The following is an 18,496-nucleotide window of genomic DNA, read 5'->3' on the forward strand; positions in this document are numbered from 1 at the left end:
AGCTACAGTATTTGTAGCTGCTGGCTTTAAATTTTTTTTTTCATGGTGAAGAACCACTTTTAGATTTGACAAAGAAAACCTGGAAGCTGATTGTTTTCTTTGCAGAGCTGTACCAGATTTTGCACTCTTCAGTTTTAGTAAATCAACCCCTATGTCACCACCAATGTAACTCCTTTCAGGTGTCTTACGGCAAACCTACTTGTAACATAATTGTCTTTCATTTTAAAAGCTTCAGACATCTTCATATTGTGTTAAGGGTAATGGGCTTATTCACTAAATAAACCGATATGAAGTGCAAACTTCAATGACACCTAGGAGACAGCCAAAATGAATCTTATGGTCATATGGGTTAGAAAGCACTTTTCTGTAGGTCACTATTGTTTCTGAACTTTGCACATCACATGGGGAGGACCTTTGGCCTGGAGGACAAACCCAGCCAAGTGTCTCTTTCATGCTAGGGACAGATTTATTTGCATTTCTAAACACCCGTTTATATAACATCCCAGAACCACAGTCAGGTTTATCAGGTTCTGTGATCACAGGTCTGAACAGGGAGTAGCTAATTACCCATATGAAAGAAAAATATAATTGAAATATATTTTAAAAATATTCTTCCCAAATATATTGACATATATTTGAAATGCTACAATTTTGGCCATATTCAATATATTTCAAAATATATTTCAATAAATATGTATATATATACTGTATGTTGAAATGTGTTTTTATTACAAGATATATGAAAAATATTTTTAAAATACATTTCAAATACATTTACAAATATAAGTTAAATTACTTTTTTATGTTAAAAAAAATCTGAAGAATATATTTAAAATGATATATTCTGCAGATTTTTTTTAACATATAAAAAAGTTATTTTAACATATATTTTTACATATATATGTAAATGCATTTCAAAAATGTAGATTTGTATTTTTAAAGACATATAATATATTTGAAAAATATTTTTCATATATTTTGTAATAAAAACACATTTCAACATACAATATATATATATATATATATATATATATATATAGAGGTTAGAAGCTGCACCAGATTCTGAGAGAACCAGCTTTAGTAAATAAACCCCATAATGCTCAGCACCTGCCACTAACTGCAAATCATTCTTTCTGCTGAGCAGCCCAACAAATGCCTCCCACCCCAGACGTTATTTTTTTAAGCAATTTGTGACATATATTTTTCATCTTTTTGATGTTTTATAAGATGCTCATCATTAAAATAGAAAGCAGTCTATTTTGTCATCATTACATAATTAGATAAAATGTATATAAGGTTTAGGCAGGCTTAAAGTGTATCCAAACCCAAGAAAAAAATGTATTGCAGTTTACTGTGACCTTATACTGCATTTCCAAGCAATGCAACTGATTCAAGCATTGCTTCCAATACCTAGGGCATGTAAGGGCTGACTTCAGAGAACGATTAAAGCAGTATTAAACTCAAAACCAAATATGTAATATACTGCAGTTTACCAATCATTAGACGGGGTGGCTGCGTTTATTTTCTTTTTAAAGCTTTCCCCTTTGTTTTCACCTGGTGATCTGGCCAGTTAAACACCTCCTGTATTAGAGTGCCTACATGCTGGATGAAGATTCATAGGGGTTTCTTTGGACAGCAGCATTGTCAGTCTTGGGGGAGGGGAGTGTTAGACGTACTAGCAGATTTAGATACACTAACAGATTGAAGCCAAACTCCAGCTTACACTGCAGTTACAGTACACAGGCAGTAACTGCACCATTTTTATTTCTCTTTTGGGATAAAGGTATTATGTAAATACATAAAAGCTGATCATTGTAAGAAACCCTTATGAATTGTAAATGGTTTGTCTCCACGCTCTGTGAGCTTGTTCTGTTGAAAAACAATAGACTTTCTGGCAGAATCAGCAGGTGAAAAAAAAAGAAAACTTAAAACCAATGCAGCCATCACATCTAAGAAGTTGCAATATAGTAAATGTTTGCTTTTGGGTTTAGTACTGCTTTAAAGTGTTACTAAATCCAGGACCCTGCCTCCCACAGTACACATAACATGGAAGTGCAATTATTTTAGTAAATATAAACTGCTAAATACCTTTTCTCATCATCAGTTAGAGCAATCTTGTGACTTCTATCAGTGTCTGGCTGAGCACTGGTTAAAGCTTGTAGGAGGAGTTTTATTTCTGCTCTAGGAGGATGCAGGACCCCTGACCTCTGTCTGGACTGTGCTGACTGGCCCTGTGCTGATCACATGCACTCTCCCAAGAAAAAAAAAAACCTCTCTAGCAATGCACATCAAACTGAGCATGTGCAGGGTTTCTCCACATATGTCTTATCAGGAGACAAGAGGGGAACACTGGAAGAAGGGGAGGATCAGAGAAGTCAGGATCAAACATCCTTTTTACACAATGCAGAGGATTAACCCCTTAGGTTCCACAGTGAGTATAACAAGCATGCTTTACTGCATATACAGACTGATTTTACTGTTGTGGGTTTAGAAACACTTTAAGCACTTATTTGAACTGAGACATACTCATTATTACAAAATATCTATCCACTGAAGGGGTAATTCCTCTTTACTTCATTTACCCCATTGAATACTAGTGGAATCAGGGAAATGTCACAATAGATACAGCCTCTGCAGCCAATTCCATAATGTCTTGTGAGTCGTATGTTAATAGATATGTATTAACATGTGCAATGGGTTACTGCACTATTAAAAAAGCCTCGTCAGTGGGTGATGTAGGAAAATATATATTTGGCTATGTTGTGGTTGACTAGCTTTGGAAAGGCAAAGGGAAGAAACACAGACAGTAGTTCAATGCTGCCCAGTCATGCTGTACTTGCTCTCAGTGCAGCTCTTTAGACTACAACACAGACAGCATGCAAATACAACCAGCAGCTCCGGTTGTAAATCTAGACCCCATAGTTTTAGACAGGCACACCAATCATGAATGAGAACTGCCTCTACTGTGCTTGCAAGGACATACACAGATCAGATTATATGCAATGTGATGGACAGCTGTAGACACGTGATGCAGAATTATAGATTATTCATAAAGCAATAATATTGATCACTCTGCTCACAACCATGCCTGCAATTTCCCATGCACTAATGGTGTTGGCTTCAAGGGTGTTAGCAAGAGTTACAGTGGATTAATAAATCAAATTATACTGAAATATAGATGTAAGAAAATATAAAACAGAGAAGGGCTGGTGTAATAAAAGACAATTTTTGCCCATAGCAACCCATGTCACTGTGGTAGGCTTCACTTCTGCTTTTTCTACACAACGTCAGCATAAGACCTCAAGATGATGAGAATATACTAAGTGCAGTAACCCACAACAACAAGTCAGTGAGCAACTGAATGGTCAGAAAAGGTTCTCCTGTCACTTTGTGAGTTACTTTACTTGCATGGACAAGTAAGCCTATTAGTCTGAAAAGAATGCATGGTTTTCCAGTGGTTTGCTAAGAATTTCATGGGTTCCATTTGTGAGGAACATACAAAATGATATTAAATAAGATGCCAGAGGAAATCCAACTTACCCGATTAATCAGCTGTTCTCCAGTTTCGGAAGCGGTGATGAGTTTACAAAGAGCCTGAAGTGCTGCATGAGGCAAACCTGAAATGCAATGACAAGTTAATCACCCTAATGCTTGAATTTTTTTTTTAATTTTATTTCAGGTACTTATATAGCGCTGTAAATTTTTGCAGTGCTTTACATATATATTGTACATTCACATCAGTCCCTAACCCTCAAGGGGTGTACAACTTAAGGTCCCTAACTCACATTCATACATATACATGATAGCCTGTGACTGGCACAGTGATCACTCTCTTTAACCAATTCAATACTGGGCAATTTTACACCTTCCTGCCCAGGCCATTTTTCAGGTTTCAGCGCTCTCACACTTTGAATGACAATTGCACGGTCATACAACATTGTACCCAAACTAAAATTTTATCATTTTCTTCACACAACTAGAGCTTTCTTTTGGTGGTATTTAATCACCTCTGGGGTTTTTATTTTTTGCTAAATTAACAAAAAAAGACCAAAAATTTTGAAAAAAAAAAAGTTTTTCTTTGTTTCTGTTATAAAAGTTTGCAAATAAATAATTGTTCTTCATAAATTTAGGCCAAGATGTATTCTGCTACATGTCTTTGGTGAAAATAACCCAAATTAGGATGTATTTTTTAGTTTGTAGGAAAGTTATAGAGTTCACAAACTATGGTATAGATCTGAAAATTGATCAATCCTGAAGTACTGACAGCCTATCTTATTTCTTGAGGTCCAAGAATGTCAGAACAGTACAGATATCCCCAAATGACCCCTTTTTGCAAAGTAGACAGTCCAACGTACTTCATGAGAGGCATGGCGAGTTTTTTGAAGTTGTATTTTTTTTGTCATAATTTTTTGGAAAATTAACAAATTAAAAAAATTAGTTTCACAATTTTTTTTTACATATTGTCACCAGTGCAGTACAGCATCATCATATACCTGGCATGGCGGTGATCAGGGACACTGACTGGTGACAGTATAAAAAAAAATGTATATATTTTTTTCTTTCTTTTTTTTTTTTTTAAGATTTTTTTTCATATTTCACTATGACCAAAGTAGTACAATGTTACCATAGTAACATTGTACTACTTTGGGAAGTGATCAGTATTTATTTTTTTTTTTACACAATTTGCTTATAGCAAAGAATTACTTTGCTATAAGCAAGCATTTACCTGAATGACATCGATTCATTCAGGGTTTTTTTTTTTTTTTTTGTGCTTAGCTGTGATTTGGCCACAGCTAATCACATGACATGTGCATGTGATTAGCTGTGACCATTCACAGCTAGGCAGTAGTATACAATGGATGGCATGAATGAAGCCATCCATTGTATACAACTGTCATATGACCTGCTGTGATTGGTCACAGCAGGTCACATGGTACCGGCAAAGGGCCCGATACTCAGATCTGTCATCGGCCGTGTCCGAGGTACACGGCCGGTGACAGATAGCGCCGCTCTGCAGGAGCGCAATCTGCGCATGTGCGGGAGGCCGCCATATGGCGTCCACCCGAAACGCTGATGACATTTGCCGCCTGCCATTCGGCCATAGGGCGGGCGGCAAATGGTTAAAACCAGTCCTTATACTGCCTGCTTGTAAAAAAAAAAATGAAAGAGAAAGAAAGAAAGAAAGAGAAAGAAAGAAAAGGCAGAATTAGGTTGAGCTCTGCAGTCACTTTTGCAGAAGTTGTTTTCTTTTTTCTGGTCCCAATTCTGTGCAATGTCCTTTTGTTTCTATCAGTCAATTGACCATGTCGACCATGCTTATGCATTTTCTTGGAAACTGTATATGCTGTCATAACCTCTGATACTGTACCTCGTGACACTGCAAATAAATTGGCAACGGAGCCAGCTAAGTGGGCACTGACAATCTGCGCTCTTTGAAGAACAGAGCTCTGAAATGACTCCGTATCACTAGCAGCGCACACAGAGAATGATAAAAGGGAGGCTTCCCACCTGTTAGCTAGGTGTCTCATCACACAGCAGAGGCAAAAGAGTGTTACATCACCTTCGCTTTCAACGCAAAACGACACCTTCCCACCTGCAAATCATGTAGTGTTTCCATTTTTTTGTCTAACCCCTGTACAATTTGGCAAAAAGATAAATGAAAAGGGTCTGACAATTGTGGTCCTATACCTTTAGAATAAAATGGCTGGAAAAAGTTTTATTCATCTGCCCAATGTTGTGGCAAATGTGCTTTTACATAGTTTATAATGTTACCCAATAAACAAATGAAAACAAGGAAACGTAGTTACAATGCTACAATCACTCAGTGTGTCTGGCAATCCACAGTGTGGATCGATAAACAGCTGAGTAAAAATGTCCATAAAACAATAATGTGTTTCTAACAGAGAGCTCTCTCTTTACACTTGTACACAGACACCAGATTGTGCAAAACGTTAATGGCAAGACCCTTTTCAGTAGTGCAACCTTAGGTAGAATTGTAATTTTGTTTGAAATAGACATTCGTTTACAGATTGTCTGTAAGTAGGCATCATCATAGATGTTATTTATATACAGTAGATAGGGTAATTTATAGCAAGATATTGGGGTTGATTTGCTAAAGGCCGATGGACTGTTCACTTTGAAAGGGAATTGACCTTGTAAGATTATTTAATTTATTTATTACAGGTACTTCTATAGCACCATCAATTTACGCAGTGCTTTACATATATATTGTATATTCACATCAGTCCCTATCCCTCAAGGGGCGTACAATCTAAGGTCCCTAACTGACATTCATACATACACATACTAGGGACAATTTAGACACGAGCCAATTAACCTACCAGCATGTCTTTGGATTGTGGGAAGTAACTGGAATACCTGGAGGAAACCCACGCAGGCACAGGGAGAACATGCAAACTCCAGGCAGGTGGTGCCGTGGTTGGGATTCAAACCAACGACCCTAGTACTGCCAGGTGGAAGTGCTAACCATTTAGCCACTGTGCTGCCCTAAAATAATTAACCCTAGAGCTTAGTAAATGAGGTGAAGCTCTGCTGATTTCCACCACCCAATCATGGGCAAGAAAGCATGCTGTTTTTTTTTTTTTGTACATGATTGGGTATTCTCTGCAAAGTGAAGTTTCCCCGCATTCGCTAAGCTCTGGAGACATTCCTTTGCAAAGTGAAACTTCCCTTGCAAGGCAAACATCCTATTTGCTATTAGTAAGTCAACCACATTGTGTTTTCACCTGACATTAATTTCAGGTAGCTGTTATTGCTGACACTGGTTTAGCTATTGCTCCTTTCTTAGCTTTTACTGGTAATTAGAAAGTTTAATTAAGGTGTAATAGACTATGTCTAGCCATCTGCTTACTTTTGCTGAATTCATTTTATCTCATGTGTATTGTTCTGGAAAACATATTGCTTCCAAAAGAAAATCCTTACCCAAGAGGGACTGTATGGTTGTACTACACTGTTGTAGACGATCACCGGGGTCAGATGTGGGGAAAAAAACTGCGGCAGGGAGACCACTTGCTGGTGGGTCAAGGCGAAACCCTACAGCTGTCAGCAGTGACTGCCAGCCTTGTACTCCACCTACTTTATTTTCCACACTCTGCTGGGAAGTGTACATTGAGTTCCGTTGTCCATTCTGAATCCTCTGCAAAGATTTCTCCACCTACACAACAAAAAAGAAATGGTGAGTTATATCATGAAAGTTCAAAAACAAGAACACCCCAGCTTTCAAGAAAACCTGTCCAGGGAACAGTGAGGCAATACACCCCAGCAATGTAAATTAAAACCGAGCATCCTCGGCACAACTGCTGTAACTTTGTTGTGCTTTTCAAAAATACTTAAAACATGTATGTAAAAAAAAACTGTCCTGGAATCATTTTAACAAAAGCCTTTTCAATGTTTAATACTGATATTTTGATTGGAACACAGAGTTTCCTTTATACAAATCCTAGTTGTGCCCCCAGAATGCCTGCCTAATATCATTGTTGATTGGTGACAGCGCCACCATCTTTTCATAGAGGCGGCCTGCACTGAGGTCCATGCTTATGCCCTGAGGGACAAAAAGGCTGTCTTATCGTCTTCAAAAAAATATTTAATTTATAAATGAATAAAGTTAAAAAAGAAAACATAATATGCTTTTCTGGTTTGACCATGCCCTATAGATTATAGAGCAGAGCCTCAAGGGTTCAGCCCGATCTACAGCTCCATTAGTTTGCAAAGACTGGGAATTGTGATCTCTGGCCTCATGCAGTATATCCATTCAAATTCTCTAAACAGCCTAAAGGTACCTATAGGCATGACATTACAGTTGCCAGATCTGCTGAAAAGACTGCCACACAGATACCATTGTCTTTGGGGAAATAGCTATAGCTTAGAAACACACCAGTGTTTCCTCTTGATGAGAATCTTTTGTTTCTCTCTACATATCAGAAAGGTTGGTCAAGTTGAGCCTTCCTGTATTTATGATAGTCAAGTAACGCCAGTCCCTGAGGGCAGTCCGATCAGGCCTGCATGTTTGACCACTCTCTACAGTTTTGGGCACCTTAAGTGCACTAAGGTAATACAAATAGCAAGGTAGAATTAAAGAGGAGAAGTGCTGCATGACAAACACGCAACTCTCTGAAGTAATGGTGTACTTTAACTCTTTTGAGTAAAAAAAAGAAAACATTACATCATTTATAACCAAGTGAAAAAAATCTTACCAGATGCAACAAAACTCTAAGAGCATCTCTTGCACGGTCAGGGTTCTGGAGGATCTCAGATAAGGCTTGACCGATCAGTGATGATGGACTGTTCAGCTTTACATCACTTCCAATAAGCATGTATCCTATACAACATTGTCATAATTAATTATAATAAGAACTGCAACACATATCAATCTGATCTAGAACAAGCTTTATTGGTAATACATTGCCTAGTGTTGACATGGGTGATTATGTTTGTTCTCCTTATTTTGTGGAATTTTTAAATTTCTAAGTACAAAATGCTCCAAAGTCCACACAAACATACACATTTTTAGCTAGATTCTGCGCTACTGGTCCCACTGTTGGGGGTTAGCATTTGCTCATGTTTGTCCATGATTCTCCATCAAACAAGCTTACATGAACCAGACAAACTACGGTTGATTTACAAAACTGGAGAGTGCAAAACCTGGTGCAGCTGTGCATGGCAGCCAATCAGCTTCTAACTTCAGCTTGTTCAATTAAGCTTTGACAACAAAAAAAACCTGGAAGCTGATTGGTTACTATGCAGAGCTGCCCCAGATTTTGCACTCTCCAGTTTTAGTAAATCAACTTGATTGGCTCCTTATCATCTGTCTGGCTATACATTGTTGACTGCAGAGCAATGTGTACAGGCATGGAGGAGCTTATTAAAAAAAAACCCTGCATTGTCAGGTATGGGGTATGTGTAAGCATTTGGATACAAGGGTGTTATATCAGAGATCAGCGATTCTTCATTGAAACAAGTTAATCACAGTCTCGTGAATCTTAACTATCAACATGTTCAATTACCTAATCAGAGCATGCAGTATTAAAACCTTCTGGATCTTAGTTTCCTTGGGTTACATGGTTTATTGTGATGTACTTTAGGAGGACCTGAACGGAGCCCAAAAAAAGTCAAGCAGAGCTCAGAACACTAATTGTCTCCATTGCCTGTTGGCTCAATGTAGCTGTTCCTTTCCACATTATTGACTTATGTCTTGATTTGCAGCATATCTCTGCGTGTAGGTGGCGATCTTGATAGAGGCAGGGTTTTACTTCCTCATGTCTGAGCTGTCCTAATTATTGACTGGTGGTACTATTTAAGAATCAGGAGGAGAATTTGAGGAAGTACAGACTATCAGAGAGAAGTAGAAAGATCCTTGCACTTTAGGTCCTCAGGTACCACTTTCAGGTACCAGCCAAAAGAACAGATGCTGTACAAAAGTGACTTAACCAAATCTTACTACACATATTTTAGGACTAGCAGTCAGAGGAAGCAGCGCCTCACACTACAGATATACAACTATGAGGCTCCTGGCACAGGGGGTGCATTGGTTATTTTCGGGAGGAATTAAAGATAAAATGTACACGTCTAGGGTACTGTTTAGGCGCAATTAACATTTCTAACTGTTCCCTAAATCTTCACTTTTTGACTTCAGTCAAGATGTTTTAAAGGATTTGTACACCAAAATACCAAAACTTTTTGAGTTCAGTCAAGATGTTTTAAATGATATGTACACCAAAACAGTATTTTTCGGTTTTGATTAGACCTCAGCAAACCCAGACACCCACATTTGTGCTACTTCTCAGGGATTCCAGTGGCAAGATCTCTGCACGTCAGGTACTTGATTCACCCAGCTATTGAGGTCAATGTAGGGAATCTCTAAAATTAGGCTTTTTATTTGCAGAAAAAGGAGTAAAACTACTGCTATGACACTAGGATGGCAGAAGGAGTAATATTTTGCCACCAGCATCCATAAGACATCTAAATCTTGTCAGCTATGAATATTATGTGGCAGTAGTGTGAAGAGGTACAACCTACCTCTCAAAATCACACTAATATACAGAAAAATGTGCATAATGTAACTCTGCTCTGTAAATTTTGGTCTAAAAAAAAAAAAAGAAAAACACTCATCTATTGCTCTGTTTTTGACACAGACAAACAATTTAGTGCTTTTTGAAACCAAGATTTACTTAGCAGTCATATTTTGCAGCCTGGAGTATGAGCACAGTTTTTCAATGGGCAATCAGTGCATGTACTGTATAACCAAAATATCAGTTTCATCCTGTTGGCCCTATTAATTCTGTGCCTTAAATTATTTTCAGGCATTTTCTAAAATGACAGTCCTGTATTAACTGGTCATTCATTCTACAGTGTATAAACAATTAAATCTAGCCCAATTTAGCAATCAATCTCCTTAGACATCAAAGACTATAAAACCTCACTAATAGACATTGATGGGGATCTCTATAATACGTTATTATGTTTATTTGTAATTATAATCATAGAAAAATAAAGTGTCTGTTTGCTATACCCATTCTTTCAGTGTCCCATGTGTGATACTCATTTAATTTTCCAGTTAATAAACAGGTTACTTTGAAATATTGATTATAACCTTTTCAGTCTCATTATGTTTCAGTTAACTTATGAGAGGCAATAAGCAAGAATTTCTCAGCTTGAAAGCATTCCGATCAATAATTTAATTTGCTGAATTTTCTGCATTATGTTACAGTGCAGATTCTTTGCTTAAGTGTTCTTAGAGTTGTCAACCCTCTACTCTATAAAATGACACAAACACAGCTTCTGATATTACTAGGGACATTTCACCTATATCACAGGCTCCAATTTGGGGTGCCTGCCTTACAAAAACGGAAGATGTAGATTAATAAAACACTCCTGTATAAGCAGGGCTTTTTTTTTTCAGAGAATAGGTGCAGGAACTCCCTCTTTCCGAGCCACCCCTTGTCTCTGCCCCCTACCTACCTACAAGCACCATCCTTTGGTTCACTGCCTACCCTCCTACCAGTATCTCTCCTTTATTGAATACAGAACCAATTATTTTGTGGTGTTAAGTAATTTGTATGGAATTTGCTCAAGAAAACAAATAAAGTAGTAAAAAAGATATCCTGCTGTACAGCAATAAAAGAACCCCTAGCAACAGTAGACCCACTCCAGCAATGATATACTCCCACCAGCAACAATAGATCACTCAGCAAGCATCAACTACTGACCCCTCCCTCAACAATAGATCCCTCCCAGCAACAATTGACTCTTCAGCAAAAATAAACCCTTCCCTCATCAAGAGATTCTTCCTCCCCCAGCAATAATAGATCCCCTAGCAGCCACCATCAATAGACTCTCCAGCACACCCCAGCACTCCTTGCCATTACATACATTTAGCACTGGAGGTGCCGAAACTGAGTTCCCCCACGTTCCTGCTGAAAAAAAGCCTTGTGTATAAGTAATTAATTTATGGCCACAGAGGATAATTGAAAAAAAAATTGAGGTATGTGACAGGCAGATTCTTCTACTTGCTGTCCTTTAGACACAACTCCTATATGATTTTAAAGGTTAAGTTCACCTTTGGGACATGTTGCAGGTTTCACGCGTAACATGTTTCATCTCCTGCTGCTCTCCTAGTGATCCCCCTTCCCCTACAGCATGGTGGGGTTCTTCTCCTACCACGGCAAATGGACTTGTAGATTCAATGGGCTGTGAGGGCAATGATGAGTGCTCTTGTAGTCCACAGACATGTCTTCCAGCTTACAAAACAGAAAGCTCCTACATAAGTATGGGCTGAAAGCCAGAGAACATGTCTGCAGGATTCTGCTGATCACAGGTGCAATGCTTTCCAAGCTTCTACTCAAATAAATAATAAATGCACTTTTTTCTGCACTTTTTTTTTTCCATAAAGCTGAACATATCCAACAATGGCTCTTATGTGTTGAGCGTCCAATATGCTCATGCCACAAGGTCATATACTCGTATGTGATCTGCTATGTCTAAAGCTGGCCATACACTAGCAGCATTTCTTTAGAAATGTTTTGTTTTAAGAAAGTTCATACAATTTTCTTATTGCTGGTGGGGTCAAATTAACATGCGTTTTTGACCACAGTGAAGAGAACATTCAAAAGGAACAGGATGGAAAATTTTTCTTGAGCAAATTAATTTTTTACGGAGTATGCAGTTTTTATTCAAGACATTACATTCATTCCAAAATGTTAAAAGCAAACTAAATTTTGAAACTTTTAAATGACAGTCATTAAATGTAGAATTGTTAGTCTATTAGCATATGGTCAGCTCAGTGGTACTACTACGTTTCAAATATCCCTATATTTGAAACAGCCCAGAAAACTTTTGGTTTCGGTTAGTTTCTCAACCAATTATACGTACGGGCTTTGCTATATTATTTTGCACTTTTTCCTGCAAACAGTCTGTGATTAGGTCTCTCATTTTCTTTTGTCTTTAGCAATTCGATAACTTGCCAATTGTCTGTGATATATTCCTTCTGTGTATGCAATATTGCAGAGACCTTGTCTTATTTTTTCCTTTGTGGAAAAATCGACTGAGTACACGGTGTTCAACATTTGTCTTGTTCGCTCATATGTTTGCACAGCCGCCTGACCTTTGACCACTTTGAAATATCTAAACTTTGTTCGATTAAATCATGTAATTATAGACATTGAGCGCATGGCATTATTAGAACATTCAGTGGCAGGCTTAATACCATTCAGCAGATACAGCTGTGTATACAGCCTTTTAGTGGCAATGAGTGTCATGACTGTTAAAGTCTTTAAGTTGAAATAGCAATAATAATCAATATATACAAAAGGGATGGCTTTATTGCAATCTAGTCTACCTCACAAACAGGTCATTCGGGTTTTTTTTTTTTATAGAACTGGTGATAATTTACAAATACTCCATAACTGATCATATGTCGACATATCAGACTGGATGTCGCTCCATTTCCTCAAATTGAACCTTTCCAAAACCAAGCTCCTGATTTTCCCCCCAGCCCGTGCCCCCCCCCCCCCACTCTCTCCATCACGACCAACAACGCCACCATCCGTCCCACCCCGCAAGCCAAAGTCCTAGGTGTCACCCTAGACTCAAACCTGTCCTTCCAACCCCATGTCCAATCGTTGGCAAACTCATGCAGGCTCCACCTCCGCAGCATCTCCAAAATACGTATGTTCCTAACCCCAAACACTACTAAACAACTCATTCACTCCCTTATTATCTCACGTCTGGACTACTGCAACTCCCTTCTCACCGGCCTACCTCATCACAGACTATCCCCGCTTCAGTCTATCCTGAACTCAGCGGCCAGACTCATCCACCTTACCAACCGCTCCACTTCTGCCACCCCCCTCTGTCATTCCCTCCACTGGCTCCCGATTGCCCAACGCATTAAATTCAAACTTCTAACACAGACATACAAAGCCATTCATAATGCTGTCCCAAACTACCTCACCGACCTGATACCCAAATACCACCCTACCCATAATCTTCGCTCCTCACAAGACCTCCTACTTTCTAGCTCCCTGGTCTCCACCTCCCACGCCCGACTGCAGGACTTCTCCAAGACTTCCCCCATCCTCTGGAACTCTCTACCCCAATCCATCAGACTGTCACCTACCCTCCTCACCTTTAGGCGCACCCTGAAAACCCATCTCTTCAGGGAAGCCTACCCCGCCCTCACATAACAGCCGATCTCCTCCACTCCTCCTACCACTCCATCCCCCACAGCCACTTCCTCCTGTACAACTATCCCCTCCCTCCTAGATTGTAAGCTCGAAAGAGCAGGGCCCTTGAATCCCTCGTGATTTGTTTTGTTACTGTATTGTCTCATGTTCTGTCCCCCAATATAATGTACAGCGCTGAGTAAACCTTTTAGCGCTATATAAATACTATATAAATACTGTATAATAATAATAATATGTCCAGCCTGTTTACTGTTTTCAGGTAAATTAGGGTTAAAAGGTTAGATCCATTAAGCCAGTCATACATGGATCGAAATTCAGCCACATCAGCAGAGACTGGCCGAATTTCAACTATGTATGGGCACCCTGGTTCTACACAAATCGATCTACCAATCAACTTTGGTACATCCAGGTTTTTTCTTTTTGATCAGTGTCACCAGCTATAACTGGCAAAACTGATAATTGTATTCTAATGGTAGAGAATTTTCCCCGCCTTCAAAACACAATAGCACAGCAAGAGGATTCCCCCATCCATTCTGAATGTGCGGATGGAGGAACTGGATATTTTTTTTCATTCGCTGGATGAACAAAACAAAATGATGCGGAAAAAAAAAAAACCTTGGACTGCTTTATAGGCACCACACCTAATTTTCCTGAAAAGAGTACAATCTTTATTCATGCACATTTAAAACAGCAATAAAACTTAATTAAAATACAACTCAAAGTAGCATCTTGCACCCTTATGTCAGTTAGGGTGGTGGCTCCACACTATAGAGAAAAAAACTTGTATGTAATAATCATCATCTGGTAAGCATATATAACAGAGGGTACCACCATCCATGCACATAAAGCTTGACATGTTTCACGTTGTTGTTCCTTTTCTTCAGGAGAGGAAGATGCACAGATTATATTGCTACAAACAACATCAGTTGAGAAAATGATTCCACTGGTGGTACGCTACAAGGATCAAACCAGACCCTCACCAGGTCCCATAAGGCATAAAGATATACAAGAGTGCACTGGCTCAGATGGGGAATCCCAGACGTGATGGTGGAGTGTTACAGATTTCTGTGGATTGGCTCTTTTTTGGGCTCTGTCCTTGTATATAAGTACTTGTGTTGGTGGACCCCAGATTGCTATGGATGATTGTGCATCGTACCTTCCTAATATACCTATTGGAATTTGTATAGTTGTGTATGAGGAAGTGGTGCCTGTCTCAAGGGAAAGACCACCAGGAAAGATTGAAGAAGTTTTCCCTCTTTTTTCTTGTATATCTTTATGCCTTGTGGGCAGGGGCGTATTTACCACAAGGCAAACAAGGCACTTGCCTAGGGCGGCATTTTTTAGGGGGGCAGCACCTCCCCCTAGAAGAAGAAATGAAAGAAGGGACACACGCACCATCAGAACCAGGTGGGATCTGAGAGAGGCTGCGGACTGCTTCATGGTGTATGTAGAGCCTGGCTCCTATTCCCGGGAATGTCCAGGGCTGTGAAGATGAGCGTCCCTCTATCGCCGGGGGGGGGGGAGGGGGTAGTGGAAGGCTCTCCCGGGTGGGGGGCAGGGATGTTGTTGGAGGGAGGGGGAAGGGGGGGTTGTGTTTTCCGTTGGGGCAGACGTTTTTTGTGTTGGGTAAGGCAGCACAAAACCTAAATACACCATTGCTTGTGGGAACTTGGGAGGGTCTGGGTTGATCCTCCCTCCACTGAAGTTGTTTGTAGCAATATTATTTGTGCACCTTCTGCTCCTAAAGAAGCAGAACAACAATGAGAAACATGTCGAGCTTTATGTGCATGAATGATGGCACCCTATGTTATATATGTTAACCAGATGATGATTATTACATGCCTGCAACTGGGGTATTGCGAATTTTCTTCTTTACAGTGTGGGGCCACCAACATACGGGTGCAAGATGCTACTTTGAGTTGTATTTTAATTAACTTTTAATGCTGTTTTAAATGTGCAGAATTAAAGATTGTACTCTTTTACCCCTGGTTCACATCAATGCGTTTTTTACTGTTTTTTGCAGAAACACACTACAGTCCACTTAACATGTTTTCCTACGGGACATGTTCACATCTTTGCTTTTTTGAGCTGCTGAGTTTTTGGAAAGGGTCAGGGACTTTTTTAAATGCAAAAAGCAGCATTTCTGCTACAATAGAGTTTAGTGGAGAAGCTGTTGAAATGTATGTAGTGCGTTTCTGCCATGTTTTCTGTCGTGTAATGCAATTTATTTCTGCCCAGCAACAACAAAATGTCCACTTCAACAAAAAAAAGTGAAAAAAACAAAACAAAACGCGGTTAAAAACGTGCATGTAAAAAAAGCACAGCACTATGTAAAACCATTGTAAAACAGGTCAAAAGCAAAAAGCATAGGTGTGAACCAAGCCTTAAGGAAATTTTGGTGTGGTGCCCATAAAGTCCTTGACTATGGCCAGTTTTTTTTAGTGAACCGAATTAGGGACGTGGCACTGTTTATCCATAGGGGTAATAAGCATTCGCTTCTCCACCCAGCGCTGTTGCCTTCTTTTTTTGTTCGCATACAAAAAAAAAAATGACTGCGTGGGCTGCCCTACAGTGACACTAGGACAAGAAATGAGGGGCACAGTTGATTCTGAGACAGACAAACTCTGACAGCAAGGACACAAAATTGCATTTTCACCCTGTTTTGTATTGTTGTCTGTTGAGGGATTTCCCTGCCATTGGGTGTGAGTGAAAAGACACCTGACAAAGGTTTTAACCCTTTCCCAGTCTATATAGAATAACAAAAAAACCTGGAGTTGAACCTAACAGAATCAACATACCTAACACGTTAGCACTTGGATACATGCTCATTATTTACTCCAATATAAGAGATCTATACAGCTTTTCTCGCATTTATTAGCCTATTTGCAGTAGAAGTGATGATGTAAATGGTTGCATGTAAATCACAGCAGCTCCTCTTTGTGAGGCTAGTATGAGTGATGAGCAATATCTGCATCCTAGGCTGATGTCAGCTCTGCAGAGGTCTGCATTACAGAAATCTATGGAAAGACTCTTGTCTGACAGGGAAACTGGATTTTCCTTGAGTGTCGTTAATGATATACAGTAAAAAAGGAAGAATACGGCTTCTTAGAATGCCTGTAAATATCACCTCTAGACTGGGCTAACATGTAGTAACAATAGGTCAAGATAAGCAAATCACCACAGTAATCAAAAGATTGGTCCATCACTGTAATCATAGATGAATACTTGAAAAGCCATGGCTATCATTCCTGACTCCTGCAATGTTTAACTCCATGTGTGCATTGAAAGTGACATTACTTTCCACAAAATTATAACTTCAATATTGTTACCTTTGTGTTCCCTCAATATCCATACCAGCCACAGTAAACATTATGAAAATAACATGGTCAAAGCAATAAAAAATACTACTTAGTATCTTCTTACTTATATTCTGTCATGTTTCTGGATAGCCTGATCAAAATGGATAGACTGGTCTGGAATTGCCTATTTAGACCTGGTTCTAAAATGACTTCAGGTCGTGTATGGGCACTTTAAAGCAGGTGTGAACTCAAAAAGTGGAGTTTGCGTATTTTTTAGGGAAAATCTGAAGAAATTAATTGTGCCATGCAGCACCCTGAAAGATTTGCCCCTTGTCTTCAACCACTCTTGAAAAATAGTAGTGCACTTCTATGATGGTACCTAGGTACTCCTGTTCAGTTGACCCATAGCTGTATATCTGCAGGGTGATATCACTTCATGCACTGTGCCTATGACTGTTTCCCTAAAATTTGGTGATGTCACTATTGTACTGCTCACTGTTCTCCTTGATGGAGAGAACATTATACCTAGGGATGGGCTGGCCAAGGATCTTACCGTTTCTTCTTCATTTATTTTGAATATCTGTGATTCCACCACTTTTCCTTCTTGAATATTTTGTCACCAGAGGTTACCCATCATTAGAGGAGCAGCTCTGACATAAGGAAGCAAAGCCCTGCTCCTCTACTAAATATGCCATTGCCACAGAAAGACATACTGTGGAGTTAGGCATGGTAAGTCAGTAATGGGGAAAAGACCAGTTATAGGGTGTCTACAGGCAATATTGGTGAACATCTTTTGCAACCTGATTGCAAAGATTCCACAGCACAGGTCCTTTTTAACCATTAATTTAAATTGGGCTTTAATGTCCAATGACTGGATATATTGTATGTGTCGCTGCCTTGTTCTGGGGTGTGCTCCATCAGTGCCCATAGAACTGTGACTGATCTGTCATCAAAAATCGAAAAAGTGGTAGGATGGACTCCTGATGACATCAGCACTATGCAGCCTATCACAGTGCCTCATGATTGGGAGCCCTGCCTACCAGTCTTGGATGTCACAGACCATTTAAAGCCCTGGCTCTCACTGGTGTAAAGGGGTTAAAAAAATATAAACATGGTCCAAAGTATTGCTTCAGTAAGCAGCAGTTTCCTCTTCCTATCAGCTGAAAGTCTTTTGAAACAAGCGAATGCATCTTTTGACAAAGATGACTCCACTGAAGATTGCAACAATCGAGTAGTGTAAGGGCATGCTTATTTAATGCTTACATGAAGAAGTCATAGTTATCACTCAGGATATCTTCTAAAATGTTGGAAAATGCCTTTGTAATTGTACTGTACTTCTTTTGTGGATCAAAAGGAACAGAGCTATTACTATGTGAGCATGAAAAAGAGAGGAAGGCGCCTCTAAGTGCAGTATAGACAATGTATTTGTGAACAATAGATGAATTGCACTTACAAGATAAATAGTTAAAAAGACTCATCATGTGGTGTTAAGATCCA

The 18,496-nt window shown here is 39.3% G+C and overlaps 1 protein-coding gene across 2 annotated transcripts in view; it reads right to left on the reverse strand.

The window, feature by feature from the left end:
- Positions 1-18,496, reverse strand: part of TTC28 (tetratricopeptide repeat domain 28) — a 670,967-nt gene that overhangs the window by 17,501 nt on the left and 634,970 nt on the right. For both annotated transcript variants that reach the window (XM_089692516.1, XM_089692515.1), the window contains exons 16-18: positions 8,214-8,338; positions 6,943-7,174; positions 3,541-3,617 (exon numbers count right to left, since the gene is read on the reverse strand). In XM_089692516.1, coding sequence (XP_089548642.1) covers positions 3,541-3,617; positions 6,943-7,174; positions 8,214-8,338 — 434 coding nt within the window. The remainder of the gene's footprint in view (positions 1-3,540; positions 3,618-6,942; positions 7,175-8,213; positions 8,339-18,496) is intronic.

This window comes from Staurois parvus, unplaced genomic scaffold (assembly GCF_062004578.1).
Source record: "Staurois parvus isolate SC_StPar_1 unplaced genomic scaffold, SC_StPar_1.0 ptg000589l, whole genome shotgun sequence".
NCBI lineage: Eukaryota > Metazoa > Chordata > Amphibia > Anura > Ranidae > Staurois > Staurois parvus.